Genomic DNA, 25,412 nt, shown 5'->3' with positions numbered 1-25,412 from the left:
CTGGAGGGGGAATAGTAATTGGCGCCACTGGGACTTGTGCAGGAAAAGGGTAAGCCTTTTAACGACTTTACCCTGCGCCCAAATCTCCCGGCGGCAGTTTCATAGGTATGCGGTGGTGCATTGCAGTGGCGTTACAAAACGGCTGTTTCAACGCACCACTGTGAACAAGGCCTAAGACTGGTAGGGGGCATTAGATTACAAGCCTCTCTAGAAGATAGTGGCATAAATTACACGGTGCACTCTGTAAAGTGCTGCCGAAAATTTGAGTGCTCTATAAATGCATATAATAACCTGCAAAATATAAATTTTATAGGACCACTATCTACTTTATATGTATGTAAACACATACACATATCATGTACATTTAACCCAGAGTAAAAGTGCTCATTACTTTTTTTTCCTATGTAGCTATCATTTACAGTAGGTAGTACAAATCTGACAGATATTACAGGTTTTAGAGTAGTCCATCTCAGCATGAGAAATTCTCAGAATGTTCCTTTTTTTACAAAAGTGTCAAAATCCAGCAGCTAGAGTGTGTATGTGTGTATATGTGAAGACAGGATTGGCAGCATCTTTCTATAGGTCCTTTCCATGAAGACCTGCAAAAAATAAAGGAGATACTGGGAATCCCTCATGAGGAGATAGATTAGTCCAAAAAATATTCTGAGATTCCTGAAATTGCTTTATCTTTTCTAACTAGTGCATCCACTTCTTGTTTTAGGTGTGTCGTTTTCAATAACCGAGGTGTTGCTGGTGAGGACCTTTTGGTAAGTTCTGAAAGAACTTATGGAAACCTATCACTCCTCTTCTAAGACTTGCTTTTGTCAACAGGATGATAAGAGTATCGGTGTCCCATGTGTGGTAATGACAATAAATAAAAGGTTATTGTCATTTTCCGAAAGGACCTTGGTTAGGAGGCCCCCTTTTTTGCAGCCCATATTTGTTATATATTATGCATATATACCGTACATGTGTGTATTCAGAGATGGGTTAAGGAGACAATTGTGCAGTATTTTTCTAAAGCAGGAAGTACAGAGGGGGATACATGATTCATCCTTCTTCGCTCCTACACTCTGAATTACTGGTATGGTTATTCCAAGAGAGATTCAATGAAAAAAGAGAAGATTCTTCCCCTTTATTTAGTATACTATTCACATAGTCACACAAATATATACATTGTATTTTGTATTCTTATACGTATAAAGAGATTCATGGTGCAGTTAGATTATTACCAAATCTGTACAATAGTAGCTTAAAAAGCTTACCAACACAATCTCTTCATAGTATTCAAAGTCTGGTTTCTTTTGAATGAGGCAAAGATTGTGACTGGGGAATGGTCCACTTTTCCTCCAGTTTCTTCTTGACAACAGGGCCGGTTTAAGCAACAATGGGGCCCCAGGGCAAAATAAACCTGCCCCCCCCCCCCCCCCAACATATACCCCGGAACAAAAATCGGCATTAGGGGACCTTTTTTGCAGCTGGTATAGTCAGGGTGTGAAGTCCCAATCGGTCGGAGCTCCACATTCTGGCTATCCCAGCCTGCATGGGGGACAAAGGGTTAAAAAGTTTCAGGAGGGGGGACCCCACATAATTAAAAAAAAAAAAAATATTCCCACACTCTAAACATAAAATTTTTTGGGGGAAAATAGAAAAAATATTGCGGCTGTATAGCGATCCCTGGCCAATGGTCTGCGTATGGACCCCCTGGAAACCCCGTCAGAAAATTTATTGCGCTTTCGTTTGATGCATGTAAAATTACACTACCGTTGGGTTTGCTACTAAAAGTGACATTTACCGCATTTAAAAGTATACTTTTTTCCTTCGAAACTTTAAAATCGATTTTCTCAAAAACTATAAGGTCTTTTTGAAAAATGTTTTTTTCCTCTTATTCCTAATGATCTCCTTAACATATCCTGCAAATTTAGGGTTTCTAGCCTTTAAGGTGGATTTGCTATCAACCATTAAAGTCGGCAGGTTTTTAAATGTGTATTTTTTTTCCTTTGAAACTTTAAAATCGATTTTCTCAAAAACTATAAGGCAGATTTGAAATTTTTTTTTCCTCTTGTAGCCACTGGGGGCCCCTACAAGCTCTGGGGCAGCTGCCTCCCCTGCCTCGATGGTAGCGCCGGCCCTGCTTGACAAATTTTACTTTTCACCATTTATCTTACTTCACCATTGCTCACAACAGAGCTTTGGAGATTAAAGCTTGGATTTGTTAGTAGTCTAAATTCACTTGCATCTTGAATGGTATGCAAACCCTTATTGTCTGCTATCTGCTGCCATCCTTTCAATGTATTTATTAGTATTCAGACAGTACCAGGCATTTCCTTAAAGGCCTTTTCATGAGCGTACACTGAAAAGAAGCCGGTGTTAAATTCTTTTTATAGTAGAGCAGTCTCCATTAGGATTATGTTGAAAATGTTTAGCTTGCTTGATTTCCAGGGATGAGAGCATTATTTGAAGTAGTAGTAATATTAATAATAATAATATTAATACAAGTATCTTATAATTTTAAATATTCTTGCCACTTGTTTCTGTAACATCTATCATTTATCAAACAAATTGCAACTCTAATGCTGGGTACACATGTTACTATTTTCCATATGATAGATGCATCTGATTGATAAATTCCCTCATGTCTGATATTACTCCCGATCGATTCTGCGCTCGATTTCTCATAGAAATGAATGGAAAATGATAAGACTAATGAGCAAAGATAAGAGAATTTAGTGCAGAATCGAGCAGAAAAAAACGATCGGGTGGGAAAACCGAGCAGAAAATCGTAACATGTGTACCCAGCATTAGGGTGCTTTCACATCACATACACACATGAAAAACAGAGGTGTTGGGGCGGGGGTAGGTGGTCCACACATGATGGATAAAGTCCAAAACTCTCCCCAGTTTAAACTAGCAATTTGATGGAGATGCCATGTAGTATAAAGACTCTATGTGAAACCTGAGGGTGATCCTGAATGAAAAGACTCAGACTGCTGGAAACAGCTGTCATCAAATCCTCCTTCTTCCATCTGAGAAATTAGACACCTTATCCCAGCTACTCTAGTTCATGCATTTGTATCCTCCTGTTTGGACTACTGCAATGCCATATTCATCAGATTCTCATATAAAGTTCTGCACCCATTACAACTAGTACAGAACGCAGCAGCCAGACTTCTAGCTGATGCCTCTGCAGCTCACCAATCTCCGCAGTACTGCAAACTCTTCACTGGTTGCCAGTAAAATGGAGACTATTTTCAGATCTGCCAGCTGACATTCAAGGTTCTAAATCACATGGGACCCACATATATAGTGGATCTCTTGGAACGATATGCCCCTCCGCTCTGCAAATACAATGAATTGTAAACTAAATAAATGGTGCTCGGGCCTTTTCCCATGCAGCCCCTACTCTATAGAACGCACTTCTACAATCAGTACGAGGGGCTCTTTGTCTGGACAGCTAAAAGGCTAAAAACCCACCTCTTTTTCCGAATCTTTTGAGACTGCAGAAGACAGGATCACAGTGCCTTGAGTCCACGGGGGGAAAATATTAATAATAATATTTTGGAGGAATGTAGTGCAACAGAACTCCCTGTTTTTAGGATGTTTTCTTTTATAAAGTGCGGTTGAGTATGGACATTTACACAATGGTTTTAGACGCATCACGTGGGAGCACAATTTCTTTACATATTGTATTGCAAAACGGGGATTGTGTTATCTGTTCAGAGGTTTGTGTCACAGTATTTTAGTTCCATGTAAAATTGTATTTTATGGTTTTTAGAAATATGTCCTACAGCCATGCATGCCTACCTATGCCTTTAGCATAAACATGTAATGGCAAATATAGAGAAAGTCAATGAAAGTTTCATCATTTTGACTTGATGCAAGCTTTAGGTTAAAATCATGCCACATGGAATTGGGGGATCAATCATAATCATCAGCTACTGCAGCTAATTAGTCCCGTTACAAGCTACATACATTTGCATAAATTTTAACATAATATTTGCATCAACTCAAAATGGTTAGCATCTCATCGACATTCTCTAGTTTTGAACACAAGAGCAAATAGCCTAAAGGCTCATACACACATCAGACCATAGTCCGAAAGATCACAGACCAATCTTACCACCCTTCATGTAGTATGAGAGCCATACCTTCACAGTCTTTTCTATGGAGCTGAACTCCCCATCAGAAAAAAATCTTTGCAAGATGCTGCACACACAGATGCTGTACAGACACAAAAGATCAGTATCTGCAAAAGATCTGTTCCTGCCAAAGATCCGTTCCTGCAAATTGCATTCATAGTCTATGAGATCTGCAGATCATCATACACACCTTGTTTAACTGACATTCATCTGCAGATCAGACAATCATCTGCAGATCTGAAAATCCATCCTGGTGGATCTGATCTGCAGATGAATGTCAGTTAAACAAGGTGTGTATGATGATCTGCAGATATCATAGACTATGAATGCATTTTGCAGGAACTGATCTTTGGCAGGAATAGATCTTTTGCAGATATTGATCTTTTGAATGTCTACAGTATCTTTGTGTGCAGCATCGTGCAAAGATTTCTGTCTGATGGGGAGTGCAGCTCAATAGATTAGACTGTGTAGGTATGGCTCTCATACTACATGGAGGGGGGTAAAATTGGTCTGTGATCTTTCATTTTCCAAAGACTATGGTCTGATGTGTGTATGTGGCCTAAGAAGTGTGTAGAGAAGCTACAAGTCACCCAGGGATTTTGCTGAAATGCACAGCATCAGACACACTTACCTTATGTCTATAGTACGTTCACCATCAGCACCATATTGCTGTACCAGTAAAATAACTGCTTTTTATGGATATATTAGAAATGAGCCAAATCTGTTTTAAGATTTTTTAAAAAGCCCTCCGAAGGAACAATCACTCCTGTGTTGCTTCCACAGTAACAAACTGCAAAAAATCCTCATTAACAAAGCCAAAGTCCATCAACTAAATAAATCCACAGTATCAGCAGGCATTGCTATAATCAGCTTTACATATCTTGGTATGTTAAGCATAAGTCCTGTGTTTTATGTTCAAGTTGTTAATCCCTATAAAATTTAAATATCCTTCTTCTGAGGCACTCTTACTTCAGCAACAAGGAGGAAAGAAATGAAAATGTATGTATGGTGTTAAATGCAGGGAAAATAAGAGCATATATGGAAACGTTTAGGGATCTTTGAAGCAGCCGTACACATGTACTGTAGATGACGACATCATCTTGAAATGCTCACAGCAGACTAGCAGAGACACTCCTGAGCAAAGCCTCTTAAAAAAAAAACCTGAGATGGGAAGAGAGAACAAATTATACATACCTGGGGCTTCCTCCAGCCCCCTCCAGGTTGATTGTTGCCTGGCTTTCTTCCTCTGGCTCCTGGATTGTCCACAATTCACCCCAGAAAGTCCTCCGGTCTAGTGTACTGCGCATGTGTGGACTGCACCAGTGCTAACTGGAGGAATTTCCGGGGCGAATTATGGATGATCCAGGAGGCAAAGGATGGACAGCTAGGGAGCGATCAGCCTGGAGGGGGCAGGGAGAAAGCCGAAGGTAAGTATAATTTTTTTTCCCTCTCCCCGTCTCGGGTAACCTTCAAGGCCCACACACACAGCAGATGAAATTCTGCCAAGGTGGCTGATAATGACTGCACCCCCTCCCCATTCTCCCCCCCCCCCCCCCCCCCGAGAATCCAGTGTGTGTACGGCAGCCCCCAATCCCCCGTCCTGAGAAATCACTTGGACACAGCGACAGCCCCATAGCTCCCAACTGTCCCTCTTTTGGAGCCAAATCCCTCCGTCCCTCTTTCTTCCTCATGTGTCGCTCTTTGAGGACTGATGTACAGATCTATGTAAATATATGTATTTTTCTACTGAAAAAATGTGTTACATTGACTATACACTTTATTCCCATCATTTAAACTGATGTATTTCTTATTTTTAAATGTTAAGATGAAAGAAAACTAATGATGATAGGTGATGACTAGTGTGGTTTGAATGATAAAACAACATCTTTGGCTTCCAAATTCTTTGTGGTAGGCGTGACGAGGGGTGTGATGGGGGAGTGTCTTAAAGTGTCCCTCTTTCTTATCTCAAAATGTTGGGAGGTATGCGTTTGCAAGTGAGTGACGCGTCTGCACAGCCTCGGCCCTGCATTGTTGCCCGAGGGATTGGTTCTAATTCCCGTTGGGCAACATTAATTTAGCGTGTGTATGGGTCTTTACCCACCTACAAGGCAAAGCAGGAAGGAGGAGCTGATCCCTTGGGTGACATTGTAGTGACAAGGCTGTACAGACGTGTTGCTAGCCTGCAGTGCTCTGCTGCTGTGCGGGGGGGGGGGGGGGGCAACAGAGCGGCATAGGTGTGATGTCACGCTGGAGCTGAATGAGTGGGGAGAACAGTGCTCTTGGTACCTGAGCGGCCAAAGCAATCCACCAGGCTGATTGCTGGCCAAGGGTTTGTTAGACTGCTGTACACATGTTGGATTCATCTAGCATGTGTTCACAGCTTTAGATCCGTCTACCTTCTAAAGCTTTATACATATGCCAAAGAGAACCTACTGAAGACTGAGAGTCTAGCATTTCTACACGTGTCCCGCAATGTCACTTAAGACTGCAAAATGTAATTGTAAATTAAGTTGAATTTTTTTTTTCTACTTACACCAAAGGGTTTTTTTCACACACGTTTTGTGTGTTTATTTTTCACAATGTAATTGCATTTGTATAACAATTATGGTAGCTAAGAAAAAAATTACAGGAAAAGCATTAGGTTTGGTATGCAATTTCCTTGTACTTCCATTGTCTTTAACACAAATGGAAACGCTGCAAGCAATGCAGCACATACTATTTTTGTGTTTGGGCCTAAATTAGATAGCACCAAAGGAAATTAGCCTTAGAGATTGATACTTCCTCCTCCTCACTGCCGCCTCCATGACAGGCTCCCCCCACTTCTGTTTGCTTCCTCCAATAGGAAGCCAAGCCGCGACCCAGGACACGGCTTGGCTGGGTCACGGCTTGGCTTTCTATTGGAGGAAGCTAACAGAGGAAGAGAGCGGCAAGGGGAGCCTGTCATGGAGGCGGCGGTGAGGAGGAGGCTGATTGACAGCCTCATATAAAAAAGCAGGCTAGTTACAAGCAGATTGTCGATAGACTGGCAATCTTTTAAGGGTGGACAGCAGAGCGCTGGGGGGGGGGGGGGGTGTCAGCGGCGATACAATGACCCAGAGGCAAGTCATTGTGCACACGACATGCCTCTGGGTCCTATTAGGATTACAATATGCCACCTTGGGTTCTCTTTAAAGCAATACTGAAGCGACATGGGGGGAAAAGGCAGATAATTGCCTACTGAGAAGGAAGGCTCTGGATCCTATAAAGCCTTCCTGGTCCTTTCTTGGTGTCTTCATTACAGCACTGTCCACCATTTGAGTTTGCTACATTCATGAGCCCTCAGAAGTACTCAAGTGCTTCTAAAGATGGGCGGCTCTTCACTGTGCAACGTGTCGCCTGCACACTTGCAAATGCGCCGGACGCCGGTATGGAGCCGCCTGATGCCACTCGTAGGCAAGAGTGTTTGAGTTGTCTTCCGAGGTTACACTATGGCATTTTTGACCAGTTGGTTGAATAGCTGCAACGGCGGTGACCGCACAGAAACCAGGACACCAAGAGATGATCGGGAAGGTTCTATAGGATCCAGAGCCTTCCTTCTTCATAAGTGAGTATCTGCCTCCCCCCCTCAGGTTGCTTCAGTATCACGTTAACAGCTGACCAATGATTACTTACCTACATCCGACTTAACAGTTTCTGAATCTTATTTGCATCATTGCGCGTTCAGCTTCTGCCCAGGGAATTTAACTCCCTGCAGAGCAAATAAGTGCCCATCTTCAAAACTGACCAAAATAAAATTCCCCATTTTTATTTAAGGTATAATAGCTTTCTCCATTAAGTGTGTTTGCAAGACATTATTAAGTGTGTTTGCATGAGTCGGAGGGAGACCCTTGCAAGAGGAATCATAGTATCACTCACTATTTTGTCTTCTCTTTAGACACCAAGGACATATTGTGCTGCTAACACAGAGGACCTAGAAACGGTCATTCAGTATGTGCACACATTGTACCCTAATGCTCCAATGATGGCAGCTGGTGTTTCCATGGGAGGGTAAGATGTAATTCTCAGCTATTTTGGCAAACCGAACAATATATTTTAACTGATCACAGCCTTGTACAACCTCCATCCACCCTACTCATTTAGGTCCCACCATAAATCAGTCCCAAAGATTATCTTTCATTCTGCATTTGTTCTACTCGCAGTTCATCTGAAGTTTAGCAGTTATCTGCATTTCCTGGCAAAACCCCAGATGTAGTGCCAGTGGCGTAGCTAAGGAGCTGTGGGCCCCGATGCAAGTTTTACAATGGGGCCCCCCATGCACTCTATACATAACAATTGACACGGCGCACCAAAACCTGCCAATGGCAACTACAGTGTCAGAGGTGCAAGAAGGGGATGGGGAACAGTTTGTTAATGATTACCACAATTCAAAGTATCTATAGAAGTGATTATTACCAGCACAGGACCAATAGAGAGCTAATACTGTATTTGAGGGAAAGCCCTTTGGGGCCCCGATGCGGTCGCTACCTCTGCACCCCCTATTGCTACGCCCCTGTGTAGTGCTGTAAGGAACTATACAGCAAAACCCCTCTTAGACAGAATTTGGTTAACCAGAATTCTCTGCTGGCCCTGAACCAAGAAGTGGGAGATTGGCGTCACTGGGGATGAGTATATCCGCCGGGCAGATCGCTCTCAGTTTGAAGGTTAAAGGAATACTTAAGTCAAAATAAAAAAATGATTTTTACTCACCTGGGGAATCCCTCAGCCCCCTGAAGCTGTAAGGTGCCCTCACAGCCTCGCTCCGATCCTCCTATCCCCGCCGGCGGCTACTTCCGGGTTCGGCGACAGACGCCGACAGGCTGGGAACGCGAGTGATTCTCTGCGTTCCCAGACGCTATATCACCCTCTATGCTGCTATAGCGTATAACATATACATGATATAGCGGCTGGGAACACGGAGAATCACTCGCGTTCCCAGCCTGTCGGCGTCTGTCGCCGAACCCGGAAGTAGCCGCCGGCGGGGATAGGAGGATCGGAGCGAGGCTGCGAGGGCACATTACAGCTTCAGGGGGCTGAGGGATTCCCCAGGTGAGTAAAAATCATTTTTTTTATTTTGACTTAAGTATTCCTTTAAGGGCTGCCATACACATGCCGGATTATCAGCGGAGGCAGCTGTTATCGGCCGCCTCAGCCAGCTTAAGTCAGGAGTGTGTACGAGCCTTAATGGTTTGAAAGTAAAACCGACCCATAGGCTGAGTAGTCTGTCTTTAGTGTGTTAAACCAGTTGGGAGTTATATTGCATTTGAACACTTAAAGGTTGGTTGCTCTCCATATTTATTATATGCTGACAGATTTGGGGCATGTTAGAAAGACCTGCTCCTTAAGTCCCATGTGCCCACCATTATGGAGTCCCTTAAGCATAGCAGTATAGAATAACATCTAAATATAAACAGGGCTGCTTCAAAGAATTGGGCAAGGAATGTCAGTTATTTTATCCAGCACAAAAATTGGCCAAGATATAATCTAACACAAATGAGAAAAACTGCACTTTTCATATCATAGTACAGTACAAGGGTGGCTCAACTTCCCACAGCTGTTGGGAAATATATGTTCTCTGTCAAAGAGGTAGCGTAGTCGAAGTTTCAAATGAAAAAAAAGAATACAGAAATACAGGGCCGGATTTCCGGCTCAGGCGCCTATAGGCACAGACGTTTTGGTGCCCATAAACGCCACCACTCTGCACAGGCCACACCCCAAAGTCACACCCTCTTTTCTTAGGAAATAAAACCGTGCAAGGCAATACAGATCTTACCAAAGAAAAGTAGAGAATACCAACAGTATGCAGATATTACCCATATATATATATAGGCCAGTATTACCAACAACAAGCAGATAATACATATCACAAATGTTACTAATGACACACAAATTGTGTTTCTAATCACAGGCAAGTAATAATACATCAATTTTACTGATGGGTAGATGGGGCTATCACAGTGATCACAATTGTCCCATTGCAGTAATACAGTGTGTTACCGGACGACATGCATTTAACCTTCCTGGCGGTAACCCCGAACGTAGTTCGGGGTAAGCCGCGCAGGAGGTTTTCTCCGGCCCTGCTCGGCCGATTTTCTTAATTTTTTTTTTGCTGGACGCAGCTAGCACTTTGCTAGCTGCGCCAGCACACTGATCAACGCCGCCCCGCGCCCGATCGCCGCTATCCGCTGCGCTGGCCAATCAGTGCCAGGCAGCGCCGAGGGGTGGATCGGGACTCCCAATGACGTCGGTGACGTCATCCCGCCCCGTCGCCATGGCGACGGGGGAAGCCCTCCAGGAAATCCCGGGATTTCCTGATCGGAGATCGCCGAAGGCGATCGAAGAGGGCGGGGGGATGCCGCTGAGCAGCGGCTATCATGTAGCGAGCACTGGGCTCGCTACATGATTTAAAAAAAAAAAAAAAAAAACTGCCGCGCTGCCTCCTGGCGGAATTTTTCATACCGCCAGGAGGGTTAAATACCAAAAGTGAGGCATACTTTTAATGGAAAGTATGCCTTACTGATTTCATCGCACCGCAGCTATAATGCCCGGTACAACTTTTTGGGCATAGTGCAATCATTAAAGATACCACCCCACCAAGTGCAAAAGCAACCTTAGCAGGAGCCATACTACTACTACATACATGTGACAAATCAGATTCAGACAGCTTATAACTACTTACCTGACTTAAAGCGGAACTGAAGTTCATTTTAAAACAAACAGCCCCCTCCAGCCGTTCTGTCCCGCGTCGGTCCTCCAGGATCCTCCGTTCTCCCGCCACCGCTCCGTTTCGCTCCTCTACTTGTAAGTCGAGGCCTGCACAGCCCTGCCAAGCGTATCCTTTTTACGCATTCCCGTCTGCAATAGCGCTATTGAGGACTGTAATGCAAAGAAGGTTACACATGGCCAGAGCCGTGCAGTGGCCTGGTGGCGAAAATAAAAGCAGCTGGCCGTGGGAGAAAGAAGGATAGTGGAGGACCAGGACAGGACAGCTACTGGGGGCTACACACACACTGCCCCTCTCTCCAATGTCGTCTTTAGCCTTTTGTCCCACACCAGCACAAGTATAGTTGTCATGTTTATCATAGAACAAGTAAAGCCATTATGTCTCAAACATCTACACCCAAACTCAAATACTCAGCTGAAGGATTGCACACTGCCTGATGCTGAAGCTGAAATTGATGACGGAAGATGAGTATTTAGCTTTCAGGATTAGGTTCTGCATCAGAAAGTGGTTAAAAATAGGTTGAGAGTTAGTCAGGCACCAGGGAGGGGTCAGTGTTCAGGATGCTGGTCACTTAATTGGGTCAGACAGGGTTCTCATTCTCTCCTGTGCCAAATTTCTATGATTGTTCATTTATAAATCAAATATATTAATCTCTGACTAATTAGTTGTACAGTGCTGCATAATATATTGGTACTTTTGCAAAGAATGGTAATACATTTCTTCTTACTTACAGAATGCTTCTACTCAACTATCTGGGTAAAGCTGGTCAACAGACACCACTTACTGGAGCAGCTGTTTTTTCGGCAGGGTGGGAAGTTTTTGAATCAGCTGTTATCCTAGAGAAACCAATTAACTGGATACTCTTTAATTATTATTTGACCACATGTCTACAAGCATCAATTATGAGGTGAGCATTGGTGGCCTGAATTAAGAGATATGTATACATGCACAATGATTGTGAATCCATTGTGCAACAGTTTGGGGGCCGATTGTGTACAGACGCCTCGTTTCACTGTAGCAGAGCAACACATCTGTTGCTATAAGGATGGGAGGAGGGACAATGGCGCAGCAGTACATGATGGAGCAACTTCCAGCTGGAGATATAAGGAGGGAAACCATGCCTTTGGAGGTTAGTGTTTAAACAAACTTGGGGTACATAGGCTTAGTTTGAGGCGACCACAGTTCTGCCTAGCATGGCATGCACCTTTTTAGTGTCATTATCTTGCTGCTCCACCTTATAAATGCAGTCTATGAAATGACCAGTCCTGTTTATCTCTGGTTATGGATTTTATATCATTTTGTATTTTGTATGCACAGATATATTTTACTTTCTTTTGAAGTAAAGGCAAGCAGCGAGCACCAGATACGAACCTTTCAATCTTTACTGTTGACAATTGTTTTGTGCTGTCTCGGTGCATCCTCATAGACTTGCATGTGCTCTATGTGGGGAGAAAGCTCGGCCGTTAGTTTGAGGTGTAGCCCTCTACCCACTCAGCTGTTCTGGACACCACCCACAAGTTGACGTAACTCCAATCGCAGAAGGCTGTTTTTACTTCCTGGAGTGCGCTTGAGACGTCTCAAGTATTGCTGACCTATACATAAGCGCTAGGAAACCAGGCCACCTCTTCGAGTTTCATTGAACACTTGCCAGCTAATGTTTGGCACTGACTTCCATACACAACAGACGTCTGTCAGTGCATTAGGAGACTAAAGTCGTCTCTTCGCTAGATGGTGTTACAGGCATTAAACGATACAACTTTAATTCCTAACTTGAATAGAGGTATACAAAGATATTCACCAGTGCCGTCTAGTGAAAAGTGCACCAGTACCATAGATATAAAGGAGAAGTTCACATTCGAAGTAGCGGCCTGTATACGTCGGCACTACGTGATGACTTTTCAAGAGTGCACCAGGAAGTGAACAAGGCCTCCTGCAACTGGAGTTACATCAACTTGTGGGTGATTCCATGTACAGCTGAGTGGGTAAAGGGCTATGCCCCAAACTAACATGCAAGCTTCCTCCCCACTTAGAGCACATGCAAGTCTATGGGGATGCGGCAAGACAGCGCAAAACAATTGTTGACTGCAGTTTGGCGATCCCATACCTTTGTCTTCATGTGGTGAGGTGTAACATCGTTTCATTTTTGCTCAGTAAAGATTGAAAATCTGTATCTGGTGCCGGGCTGTTTGACTTTACTTCAAATGTTTTTTGCTGCATAAGTGAGGCACCGAGGCTGTAACTTCATCTGTGAGTAGCTCTCTCTAGTTGGCCTAAAAGTCGTTGTGCAGAGGTACACTACGGTTTGCTATATTGTACTTTGTCGTAAGAACCCAGGCTGAGTCTGTTTAGACACATTCCATTGTTGTTACCAGTCGCCAGCTGAGACTTTTACCTGCACACAGTCAGGCACTGGAGCAAACACACAGTGAAGCAGTGATGCATTGTGAAATTCTTGTAACGTACAGTTTTCTTTAAAGGAATTTTTGTCTCTACAAAAGCTTAGACCCTCTAAAGTAGCCATAAGGAGATATATTAACAGGTAGGTAGACGTAACTTCTGGAGATGGGACAATTAGGCTTACAGGGTTTATTTAATTTACGTAGTGAGTTAAACAAATAGCGTAACTCACGTAATCCTTGCAATACTTACATGGACTGTTATACAAGAGATGTATACAAGAAGTTACGCTATTTGCGTAACTCGCTACATAAATTGCCTAAATCCAGTAAATGTAACCTGCACTGTCTGCCCTCATTAAGTTTATCAACCTTTTTTACATTTACCTCAATGTTACTTCACAATGTTCATGGCAACCATCAGGAAAATGGCATGCAAGTTACAGTTGGTGTTTATGGCAAAACTCCAGCCTTTTATCGAACTCCTAACATCCCCCACCCACCCCTCATTTGTCTGCTTGAGCACTTCCGGCAGTTTAGTTTGGGAAAAACATTCTCCGTACCTTTCTATCAGGTAGACTTTAGCAGCCACATGACTGTTACTAATGCCTGGCTGTCCCTTCTCTCTCTACCCTGCCCTTATACAGACATTGGAGGTGGACTGCAACATCTCAGGTTAATGTCACAGTACCTGTTATCCTCCTTTAGGGCATTATGGGAGTGGGTAAGGCCCAGACTACAAGAATCTTCATACTTGCAGGAACGGCTGAAGGGGAAAGCCCAGTGGCAGACAAATTTCTGCAAAACCCCGCCTGTTTAAAAGGTACTCAAAGAATGTTTTTTGCTTTTTTAAAGTTACTCTGCCAGGGGTGATTGGGAGGGCAGGGCAGTTTATAGGATTATCTATATTCCTATAGTGGGGATTTAAAGCAAATCAGAGGCGAAAATAAACGTATGATATATTGAATTGTATGTGTAGTACAGTTAATACATGTTAATACATGTGGGGTTGGTGTAGCTGTGTAATATTTAAAGCTATAGGCTTGCTATACACCAGTGGTTCTGGATGCTTCCCTTGCTTACAAGGGCAAAATGGATAATTTGCATATTCAATAGTGGAGCATTGTGGGTAACTACAAATGTTCACTTGTAGCTGAATTATTGCAAATTTCCTTCCGTTTTAAGAAGGCAAATTTTACTAAACATTGCTTATTAGTAGGGGGGCTTTTCAGTCTCTTTTATCCCCCTATACTTTCCTAGTGGTTTGGGTCACCCTGAACTGCTTGGTTACTATTTAGTACAGTTAAGAAATAGAACATTAGTAGCAAAGAAAACATTCTCATATTGTATTCCAGTACAGGAAGAGTTAAGAAACTTCAGGTGTTATCTATGCAAAAGAGCTTCTCTGAGCTCTCTGGCCCAACTTGGGTCAAAGACAGTCCTGTTTTTTCTGAAGCACGTATCTCAACCGGTCTCTCGCTGTTTTTGGTTGTTTAAGGTTTTACTGCAGGAAAGTTCAAAGGGTCATTAGTTCTGCTCTGTTTAATAGTTTAACCCATTCAGGTTCCGTCGTTTTCACGTGAGAAATGTTCACCTCCCATTCATTAGCCTATAACTTTATCACTACTTATCACAATGCACTGATCTATATCTTGTTTTTTCCACCACCAATTAGGCTTTCTTTGGGGGGTACATTTTGCTAAGAGCCACTTTACTGTAAATGCATTTTAACAGGAAGAATAAGAAAAAAACGGAAAAAATTCATTATTTCTCAGTTTTCAGCCATTATAGTTTTAAAATAATACATGCCTCCATAATTAAAACTCACGTATTGTATTTGCCCATATGTCCCGGTTATAACACTGTTAAAATTATGTCCCTATCACAATGTATGGCGACAATATTTTATTTGGAAATAAAGGTGCATTTTTTCCGTTTTGCATCTATCACTATTAACAAGTTTAAAATAAAAAAAATATAGAAATATTTCATCTTTACATTGATATTTAAAAAGTTTAGACCCTTAGCTAAATATTTACATGTTTTTTTTTTTTTTTTTATAGTAATGGGTTTTTTTTTATTGTAAACATTTTATTTGGGTAGTTTTGGGAGGGTGGGAGGTAAACAATAGATTTATAATGTAAATGTGTGTTAATTTTAAATTATTTTTTTTACAGGTGTAGTATTACTTTTTGGCCACAAGATGGCGGCCATGAGTTTGTTTACATGACGTCACTCTAAGCGTAACACACGCTTAGAGTGGCGCATTGGGCAGGGAACGGCCAGAAAAGGCGCAGCTTCTGAGAGAAGCTGTCACTTTTTCAGCGGGGGAGAGGAATCAATGATCGGCACCGTAGCCCGATACATTGATTCCCTGGCTACCGAATCCGCGGCCGGGAGTGCGCGTGCACGCGCGCGATCGGCCGCGGGAGCGCGCATGGTTCCTGGACGTAGAAACTACGTCCAGGAACCAAAATAGGTTAAATACAGAGTGTTGTTTGTATACTGCAAATATGACAGTCTGATCCAATGCTATAAAAGAAGCTATATAACTGAAAATATAAATACGAGACTCTCTTTTCTTTGCTACTAATGTTCTATTAATTATCCATACTACACATACAATTCATTATCTCATTATGTTTATTTTCACTTCAGTGTCACTTTAACTGTACTTTCCTTTCATTGATTAATGCAGAGCAATAATGCTGTAAGGGCAGACAGCCCTGCAAGTGATAGGAAAACATTAATGCTGGTGTATAAAAGAGATTCCAGCTCATCTCTCTCCACCTGAACAATATCTCAGCTTCAGGCAGTGACAGGTCCTTTCATGAAGTTCAGTTAGTAAATAAGGATGGCTGAGAGAACGAGGCATCTTTCAATGAGGTCAGTGTTTTTCCCAGCCCCTTATTGCTGGGTGCTTAAAGGGGTTCTTTTTAAAAACAAAAACTGACTTACCTGGGGCGTCTACCAGCCCCCTGCAGCTGTCCTGTCCCGCGCTGGCCGTCCTCTACGATCCCCCGTTCCCCGACTCCGGTCACTGTCCAATTATTCATCTAGCTAGACGAATGCAACTGTGCCTGCACGGCCGAGGCCTCACGCGTCCTAGCTCTCGCCTCTGGGAGCTTACTGCGCAGGTGCAGTAGGAGAAAAATTCATACTGCGCCTGCGCAGGAGGTTCCTGGAGGTGGGAGCGAGGACACGCACGGCTGCACAGGTGCAGTTGCATTCGTCTAGTCAGATGAATAATTGGACGGTAACCGGCGGTGGGGAACGGAGGATTGTAGAGGACGGCCAGCGCGGGACAGGACAGCTGCAGGGGCAGATAGAAGCCCCAGGTAAGTGTCAGTTTTTGTTTTTAAAAAGAACCACAGAACCCCTTTCACATGGCCGTTTTTTTCTTACTAGGGTAAATGACTGTCACAATTCAGTCTCCCAATCTCTCACAAGTGGTTTCCTATGCTGGGAATACATAAGTTTTTTTCAGCAGATTTACTGGCCATTCGATTTTCCATTCATTACTATGAAAAAAAATCAATTAGAAAAACAATAAAATCAGATCGGACCTGTTGAAAATGATCTATCGAGTCATCTGCCAAAGAACACTAATTGTGTATTCCCAGCATTACTCTCTTTGGTTATCAAGCACCACAAAACTGGGGAGACACCATAGGCAGACCAAGTTGCAATGATCTTTGGAGGTTCGCTAGAAAGCAGGAGGAGATTGGGGGGGGGGGGGGGGTTACAATACAGGGGGCACTGGAAGACTGGGATGTTCTTTTAAGAGCACTAGAAAACTACAGCAATTTGGGTGGCAGGGAGGGGGGTTGGGGTCACAAGAAAGGTTCACCACACAATAGGGGCACCGGAACTTTGGCACACTAAATATGTTGAATGAAGCACCACTCACTATTGATTACACCTACTTTTTGACCACTCCGCTATGGCTTCAACCCACCCAGCTACATTTCCTTGACACTCCCTAGTATGTATATATTTTGAAATCATCCCTGCCGAATACTGACAGCCATATGTATTTTACATTGCAGGCATCGCCATATATTGGAAAAGCAATTTGATATGGATTATGTCATGAAGGTATGTTTACATAGGTCTACACAATGCTCTGTAATGCTGTGGATGGATTAACATGAACAGGCCTCTATTTAAAAGTTCATGTAGAAACTCTGAGGGTCACTACTCCTACCTCTGCATAGACCAACGCTGGATGGCATGTTAAAATAGTAAATATTTAAAATGGCATCCAAACCAAACATTCTTGATGATTTCTGGAAGCCATTTACTGTACAAACTCCCTTTCTGGCTATGTGTCAAGCAGTATGTTCTGCTCTATGTAGAGGGAAAGGGAGTAAGAAGGAGGAGCAGGTTGCACAAGGATTTTCTGCCATATCTGTTTATTTTCTCCTCTACCCTCTTTATAGTAGAGAGAGGTACATCTGCATAAGCCAGACTTCTAATAGCCATTACTTCTCTACACATATCGACTGAGCTGACTGAATTATTAAAGGACCACTATCACGAAAAAAGTAAACAGTTAAAATCTGACGGAGCTGGCAGGTTTTGATGCAGTCAATCTCCCCATGGGGGATTCTCAGAGTTTTCTTTGTTTTCAACAGCATTTCCTGAACAGCAGTTGCAAAGTCTAACTGACAAAATAGAGTGCAAGTGATTAGGGAGGCTGGCTGGTATCTTACTATGTTGGCAGTTAAACTGCTGTTCAGGAAATACTGTTGAAAACAAAGAAAACCTTGAGAATCTCCCATGAGGAGATGGACTGGCCCAAAGCCTGTCAGTTCTGTCATATTTTAACTGCCTCCTTTTTCACGATAGTCGTCCTTTAATGATAGAAGTATATATTAATACTATTTAAAAAAAATACACTTTCACCATTTCAATGCTTGCAGTGATGGCTTTAGGGCCCGTTCAGACTGCACGCGTTTCCAGCCGCGTTTTGGAAACACGTGCAGGAGGCCGACACGCACGACATCAGACAGTGCATAGAGTGCACTGTCGGATTTTCACACTGCATGCGTTCCGGACCTGTGCAGTCCGGGAACGCATGCTGCATGCAGATTTAGCAAAAATGCGCGGCTGTCCCATTCACTTTTCAGTGATGGGATCAGCCACGCAACGCATACAAACGCGGATGCCGTGCGTTCGTACGCGTTGCGTTCCGCATGTGTGGCCATCCGCGTTTGTAATGTGAACCGGCCCTAAAGCATTTGAAAAATCAGAAAAAAAATAATCTTCCACAGCAGGTGAGCTGAGTTTGTCTTTCCCTCATTTGCATATGGTTTATTCCTAGTCCTGGTCACTTTTACAGCAAATGACAAGCTAATTTTACTACACTGACTCAGGTCTGTTAGATAACAAAGCATATGCTTATTACTAGCAATAAATGTAACAATACATAAAATTAAACTCAATGGGTGTTATTTTGTGATAGTTTTTCGTTTATATTGATATATGCTTAAAGAGGAACTCCAGTGAAAATAATGTAATAAAAAAGTGCTTCATTTTTACAATAATTATGTATAAATGATTTAGTCAGTGTTTGCCCATTGTAAAATCTTTTAAATCCCTGATTTACATTCTGACATTTATTACATGGTGACATTTTTACTGTTGGCAGGTGATGTAGCTGCTGCATGCTTTTTTGGCAGTTGGAAAAAGCTGTAAACAGCCATTTCCCACAATGCAGCAAGGTTCACAGACAGGAAACTGCCAGGAGTACGTACTCAGTTTCTTGTGGGAGGGGTTTCACCACAATATCAGCCATACAGCGCCCCCTGATGGTCTGTTTGTGAAAAGGAATAGATTTCTCATGTAAAAGGGGGTATCAGCTACTGATTAAGATAAAGTTCAATTGGTCTGAGTTTCTCTTTAAGGTGGATGAAAGCCCTATAATTGTCTATCTGATTTCTTCAATGTTGTCTATATTACTGCTGGTGACTGTCTGTGACATAGCTCTAGCAATTTCTGACAGTGGTGACAAGATACTCTTGTTTTTTTCCTTTTGACACGTAGGCAAAATCCTTAAGAGAATTTGATACAAGATTCACCTCAGTGATGTTTGGTTACCCAACAAATGATCTATACTACAAGGATGCTAGTCCATGTCACAGAGTTAAATCTATTGCGATACCAGTATTGTGTCTGAATGCTGTAGATGACGTATTCTCTCCTGGTCATGGTGAGTATGCAGTGCTCAATGATCTAGTAGTGGATGTAATACAAAGTAATGCCACCATCTTTGAACATGATAGAAAATTATGTAGCATGAGCTAAACTCCACAGGATAAGGACATACTACAAACGGACCTTGACAGCATGAGTACATGTGCAGGTATATGTCTGATTCAATGTAATGCTTATAAATGTAAGATCATGTGTCTTGGACTTCCCAGTGGCAAAGCACCATATAAACTAAATGACTCCAAGACTCAAGCACTTTATTGTCATTGTGTAACACAATGAAATTACTTTTCATGACAACTCCATGGTGCATATAGGGAGTAATGATAGTAACAAAGGTAGAAAGAGAAGAAATTATACAAGTATGCCAGGTATTACAGATATTTAAACAATTTGTACACAGTGCTGGGGACCAAGCACAAGAGAAGCAAATACTCACTCCCAGACACACTCTGACATTTACATTGGTTAGCAGACAGCCTGTCAACCAATAAAATGTGTCTGCACTACCAAATCGTACACACGCACTACCGGCGGCAACAACTGGTCCGCCGGACCCTCCCGCTGGGCGGACATTCAGCCGACAGTAGTGCGTGTGTACACACTGTCGGCGGACCGATGAGGCTGTTTCTGAACGATCCGCTGTGTAGTTTTACTTACCTGGGGCTTCTTCCAGCCCCTAGATGTAATTTGGGTCCCTTGCCGGCGGCGCAGATTCAGTCCTCTCCGGGGTCCTGCTGGTAGCCTGTAAGGATCACCGACCCCCGATGGGTCTACGACTTTTGTGCATGCGTGGGTGTGTGCCCAACTTGCACGCAATTTTGCCCACATCACCAGGCACGGCCTGCACAGTAGTAGTAGTGCCGATTACATGTTTCGTCTGCGCATGCACAGTAGTGCCGACCCGTCGGGGGTCAGCAATCCTTACAGGCTGCCGACGTGACCATGGAGAGGACCTGAGCTGCGACGAGTTTTAGGTTTTCACCTCGTGAGTCCTTTAAGGGAAGCATCAGCCAAAATATGTTTCTCCTCGATCTACTTACCTGGGGCTTCCTAAAGCCCCTTGCCGCCGATACGTCCAGCTCCACTCCCAGCTGCTGGCCCGGGGCCAGCACTGCAGTGCACTCTGGACAATGTGGACTTGTAGAGGACAACCCCTAGGTTAGCCTCTGCACCGGCGGGGACCCCGGGCCGGCACCTGGGAGCGGAGCTATGGGGCTGGAGGAAGCCCCAGGTAAGTAGATCGAGGGAAAGCATATTTTGACTGATGCTTCCTTTAAAGGACTCATGAGACGAAAACCTAAATCTAGTTTTACTTACCCGGGGCTTCTTCCAGCCCCTAGAAGTCATTTGGGTCCCTCACCGCAGCTCTGTTACTCTCCAGGGTCCCGCTGATGCTTCCTTTAAGTGCAGGTCATAAGCTTGCGTATTACAGTAATTATACTTTATTGTATTTTTGTTTTTTAGCTATACCAGTGGAAAGTACCAAACAGAATCCGAATGTAGCTCTGGTGCTTACTGCTTATGGAGGTCATATTGGATTCCTCGAAGGCATTTGGCCAAGACAGCAAACTTACATGGATCGGATTTTCAAGCAGTTTGTTCAAGCAATATTTGAGCATGGCAATGAGATTTCAAGCATGTAGCTCCCCGAAATGACGCTGCTCCCCCGCCCCTAATAATTGTTGTACAGTGGCCGATTCCGAAACAGTCATTTCAGCTTATGCACACGTTAACCCTTTAGATGCTGATGACTCATGAAAATATACCTCTAATACAGTTAAGAAGGGTTACCAACCAACATAGTAAGCAGGTAAGCCAGCAAACTGGATCAAACTGTCTAGTAATGAACACCTGCTAACTATACACAGTATAGACATTATTACTTTTTATAGCAAGAATTTGCATTTAGGAATGTTACCAGTTTGTACATATATTAAGTGTTACCAAGAATGACCTTAAGTATATTTAGGCTCTGCATTTAATGAATTGCACTTGGCCAGAACCATAATGTACAAAAATAAACATTCCTCAGGGTTTTCATATAGACCTCTGCCTGGAATTGCTAGCATTATCATAACGCAGTTTGAAGGATTAGCCAATCCGGATTTGTGTTATATATCTACAATGCACGCTCATGAAGGCACTGAACAAAGCAAATGTAATACAAGAATCCTGTATGGACAATAACCTGCACAAAGGCATTCTATGGAATGATGATACGCATGGGTTGCAGCAGTGTGATTATTAGCTTACTGCATAGAGTCCTGTAAGAGATGAAAGACGTAACTTATTTTATGTTCTATACCATGTTGTTTTTGAATATTTATTTTATAACTGGCTGAAAAAATGCATTATAAAGTATATATTTTTTAGTTTATCCTGTTAAAAAAAAAAAATAAACAGTGTAATTTTAATCTACCTGAAGTTGTGTCCAAAGTGCTTTATAGTATCGTTTTACAAGAGGGGCAGTGCAAATAATTCTGATTTGATGCAGAATCGTGCAAGTTTTCTGTAAATATATGCAGCTTGAAAATGGACCAATCAAATAAAGCCAGAGAGGGATTGCATTGGTTCATTATCAAGCTGCATACATTTGCATTAAAAAAAATAGCATAATTTATATTAACTCAGAATTATTTGCATCTTATCGACTGTCCCCAGTGGACAGTTCTTTTGATATGGAAGAGTGAATAAAGCTACTGTGCTAGGCTTTTTAGGTTTAGAGTTTGAGTAGAGTTTGAGTGGATATTTCACAAAGAATCGTGATCATCCTTGTAGATGATGAATGAAAGTAAGTGAATTTAAGCTTTACTGTCTGTCAATATCAGGAAAACTGAAGGCAAAACTATATACTGTAAAGTCCCAGCTATCTGCAACTCAAGTAACCCAAAATCTCAACCAAGCTGCACAAATTGCCGGCAGTACTCACAGTGGTGAAGGACAGCTTTTTAGGCTGTTTGTGGGCTCTGCTGTGCTTAAAGACTGGGTTCCATTGCTCCCCCAAGGTTAGTATAAATCCAATCACTGTGTTTTAACATTTAATACCAAGTTCATGTGATAGATAGATAGATAGATAGATAGATAGATAGATAGATAGATAGATAGATAGATTTGTGGATTATAATACTGTATTAGCTAGGCCTATTTTTTACATTGAGTCTTAAGTAACCAGAAAGCACACTTATCCAACATCAGCTGATAACCATTGGTGCCAGATAACCAATACTACTGTAACCAGGACAATAAACTCTGAAGATCATATGTGAATTGTGGGATTGCCAGAAAATGCTGAAGGCAAGTATCCAGAAAAATCCTTTGCAGAAAAACTGTTAATACAGTTATTTGGTAGTGAAACATTCTCAGTTGCTTTCATAATGGAAAAACAAATACACTGTTGTGACCAAGATGCTGTTTTAAATGATGGGCGCTGGGGCGATTGATGTGAGTACTGTTCAGCAAACAGCATGGACAGAGTTCTCCTTTAACCCAAGGCAGATTCACGGAGATGTTCCTTTGAACCAAAACACACACACGCGTACACACACACACACACGTACACACACACACACACACACACACACACACACACACACACGTACACACACACACACACGTACACACACACACACACACACACACACACACACACACACACACCACTGTAAAATTAACACACCAGATCCTTTAACTAGTAGATTTCCTGGAATCTCAGACTCTTCAGCACCCCAAATACATATTCTTGCTAAATTTGAACATCTGTGATCTAAGGAATTCCTGCCAATGTATACGAACTGTATTATAGAGTGATACAATTTATATACTGTTCTTTTAAAAGGTACCAGAATATCCAGTAAAGAGACACAAATCTAGTAAAAGTGTATCGACCTACTAGAATAGACTGTGTTATTATAGTAATGTTGGATATCTGCATGGAACTGGGAAGAAGGAACTCAAGGTTCTACTAAAATAAAGCTGGTAAATCCAAGTCAGGGAAAACTGACACAAATATTCATAAACGTGTCATTTTACTGAAAGCTTGCAAATTCATGGTTCAAGGCTATAAAAAATCAGGTTAATATGCTAAAATTTGCCTTCTAGTATATTCATTTACGAACGATTCTTCGTATAAAGGATTGTTTTGGACTACTAATGGACAAAAATCACCTAACCAATCCAAATTGGTTAGTAGATTTGGCCATTAGTGGCTCCAAACGATCATTTCCAATCATTCTTACGAAGAATCGTTCGTAAAAGATCAGGAAATTGTATCATTAGCGGCCACCTTTATAAACACAGTTCAACTGGGCAGACAAAGACTCAGTACTTTCTACATTTATCAATGTTAACTTGTTTTTATCTTGTTTTAAATCTTTTTGACAGTTTCTATAATATTTTAATGCATTATTTTACTTTCTTAAATTACGGTATATAAAATCATTTAAATACTATCATCCTGTCCTGAGTACACACAGTTGAAACACGCCTCTGAACATTACCATACAAATGTTGTGTTTTGCATAGAGTAAAGGTTGTCTTGTGTAACTATTCTGTTACAGTCGTGTCCTGATACGATACGTGGGGGCAACAGAGGCGGCCTTAGAGTACGCGGGGCCTGGGGCGAGTGTCATATGCAGGGCCTAGAGACACAGATATGCTGTGGATACACATATACATGCTGTATATGCGCACGTACACACACACATACACAGATATGCTGTGGAAACTAGAGATGGCCCGAACGGTTCGCCGGCGAACTGTTCCCGGCGAACTTCGGTGGTTCACATTCGCCAGCGAACGCGAACTTTTCCAGAAGTTCAGTTCGCCCCCATAGCGCATCATGAGGGTCAACTTGCACTCTACATCACAGTCAGCAGGCACATTGTAGCCAATCAGGTTACACTCCCTCCGGGAGCCACCCCCCCCCCCCCCCCCCCCCTTATAAAAGGCAGGCAGCGTCAGGCTTTGGACTCGTGTGCCTGCATTAATTACAGAAGGGAAAGCTGCTGCAGACTCTCATAGGGAAAGCTTAGTTAGGCTCTTGTAGGTTTGTTAGCTTGCTCCTTGCTGATTCTTATTGCTAAAAAAAGCACCCCTCAACAGCTCTTTTGAGAGCTAATCTTGTTCTTGTGATCTGTTTTTTTTGTGTGTGTGTGTCCCACTGACACTTGTGTTGCATAGACAGCCTTGGTAATTCCTACTGTGTGTGCCACTGCCAGGCCCAGCACATTCAGTGACTACCTGTGTGTGTGACAGGTGCACATTGTAATACCCATCACTGCATATACCTACCTGTTGTTCACTGTGCACCCACCTACCTAAGTGAGTGCACGCAGTATCACTGTGCCTACCTACGTGAGCGCACACAATGTCACTGTGCCTGTCCGGTACCTGTCTGTGACAGGTGCACATTGTAATACCCATCACTGCATATACCAACCTACCTGTTGTTCACTGTGCACCCACCTACCTACATGAGCGCACGCAGTGTCACTGTGCGTGTCCGGTACCTGTCTGTGTGTGACAGGTGCACATTGTAATACCCATCACTGCATATAACTACCTACATGTTGTTCACTGTGCACCCACCTACCTACGTGAGCGCACACAGTGTCACTGTGCCTGCCCGGTACCTGTCTGTGTGTGACAGGTGCACATTGTAATACCCATCACTGCATATACCTACCTGTTGTGTTCAGTGCACCCACCTACCTACGTGAGTGCACGCAGTGTGATATACCACTCCGTGCATACCTGCTAACTGCACCTGTGTGACTGCACATTGTATTAATCAAGTCAGTGCATACCTTTCACTTCATCCCCCTGTCTCCCCCCCAATATGGCCAACACAAAAGGCAGAGGCAGGCCGCCTGGCAGGTCTGTTCGAGGTCGTGCTGTCGTGATTTTGTGCGGCCCTCGACC

The 25,412-nt window shown here is 42.8% G+C and overlaps 1 protein-coding gene across 2 annotated transcripts in view; it reads left to right on the top strand.

Annotated features, from left to right (window-relative positions):
- Positions 1–21,911, top strand: part of ABHD3 (abhydrolase domain containing 3, phospholipase) — a 98,957-nt gene extending 77,046 nt beyond the window's left edge. Inside the window, exons 4-10 of one of the 2 annotated variants that reach the window (XM_068234726.1) lie at positions 722–767; positions 8,053–8,165; positions 11,612–11,785; positions 17,324–17,372; positions 19,323–19,488; positions 20,958–21,132; positions 21,494–21,911. In XM_068234726.1, coding sequence (XP_068090827.1) covers positions 722–767; positions 8,053–8,165; positions 11,612–11,785; positions 17,324–17,372; positions 19,323–19,488; positions 20,958–21,132; positions 21,494–21,680 — 910 coding nt within the window. In that variant the 3' untranslated portion in view covers positions 21,681–21,911. The other variant, XM_068234725.1, reaches the window with a different exon arrangement.
- The last annotated feature ends 3,501 nt before the right edge of the window (positions 21,912–25,412 follow it).

This window comes from Hyperolius riggenbachi, chromosome 5 (genome assembly GCF_040937935.1).
Source record: "Hyperolius riggenbachi isolate aHypRig1 chromosome 5, aHypRig1.pri, whole genome shotgun sequence".
In the NCBI taxonomy this organism is placed as follows: domain Eukaryota; kingdom Metazoa; phylum Chordata; class Amphibia; order Anura; family Hyperoliidae; genus Hyperolius; species Hyperolius riggenbachi.
Note: the sequence above shows the minus strand (reverse complement) of the source record. Positions and strands in the feature narration are given on the sequence as shown.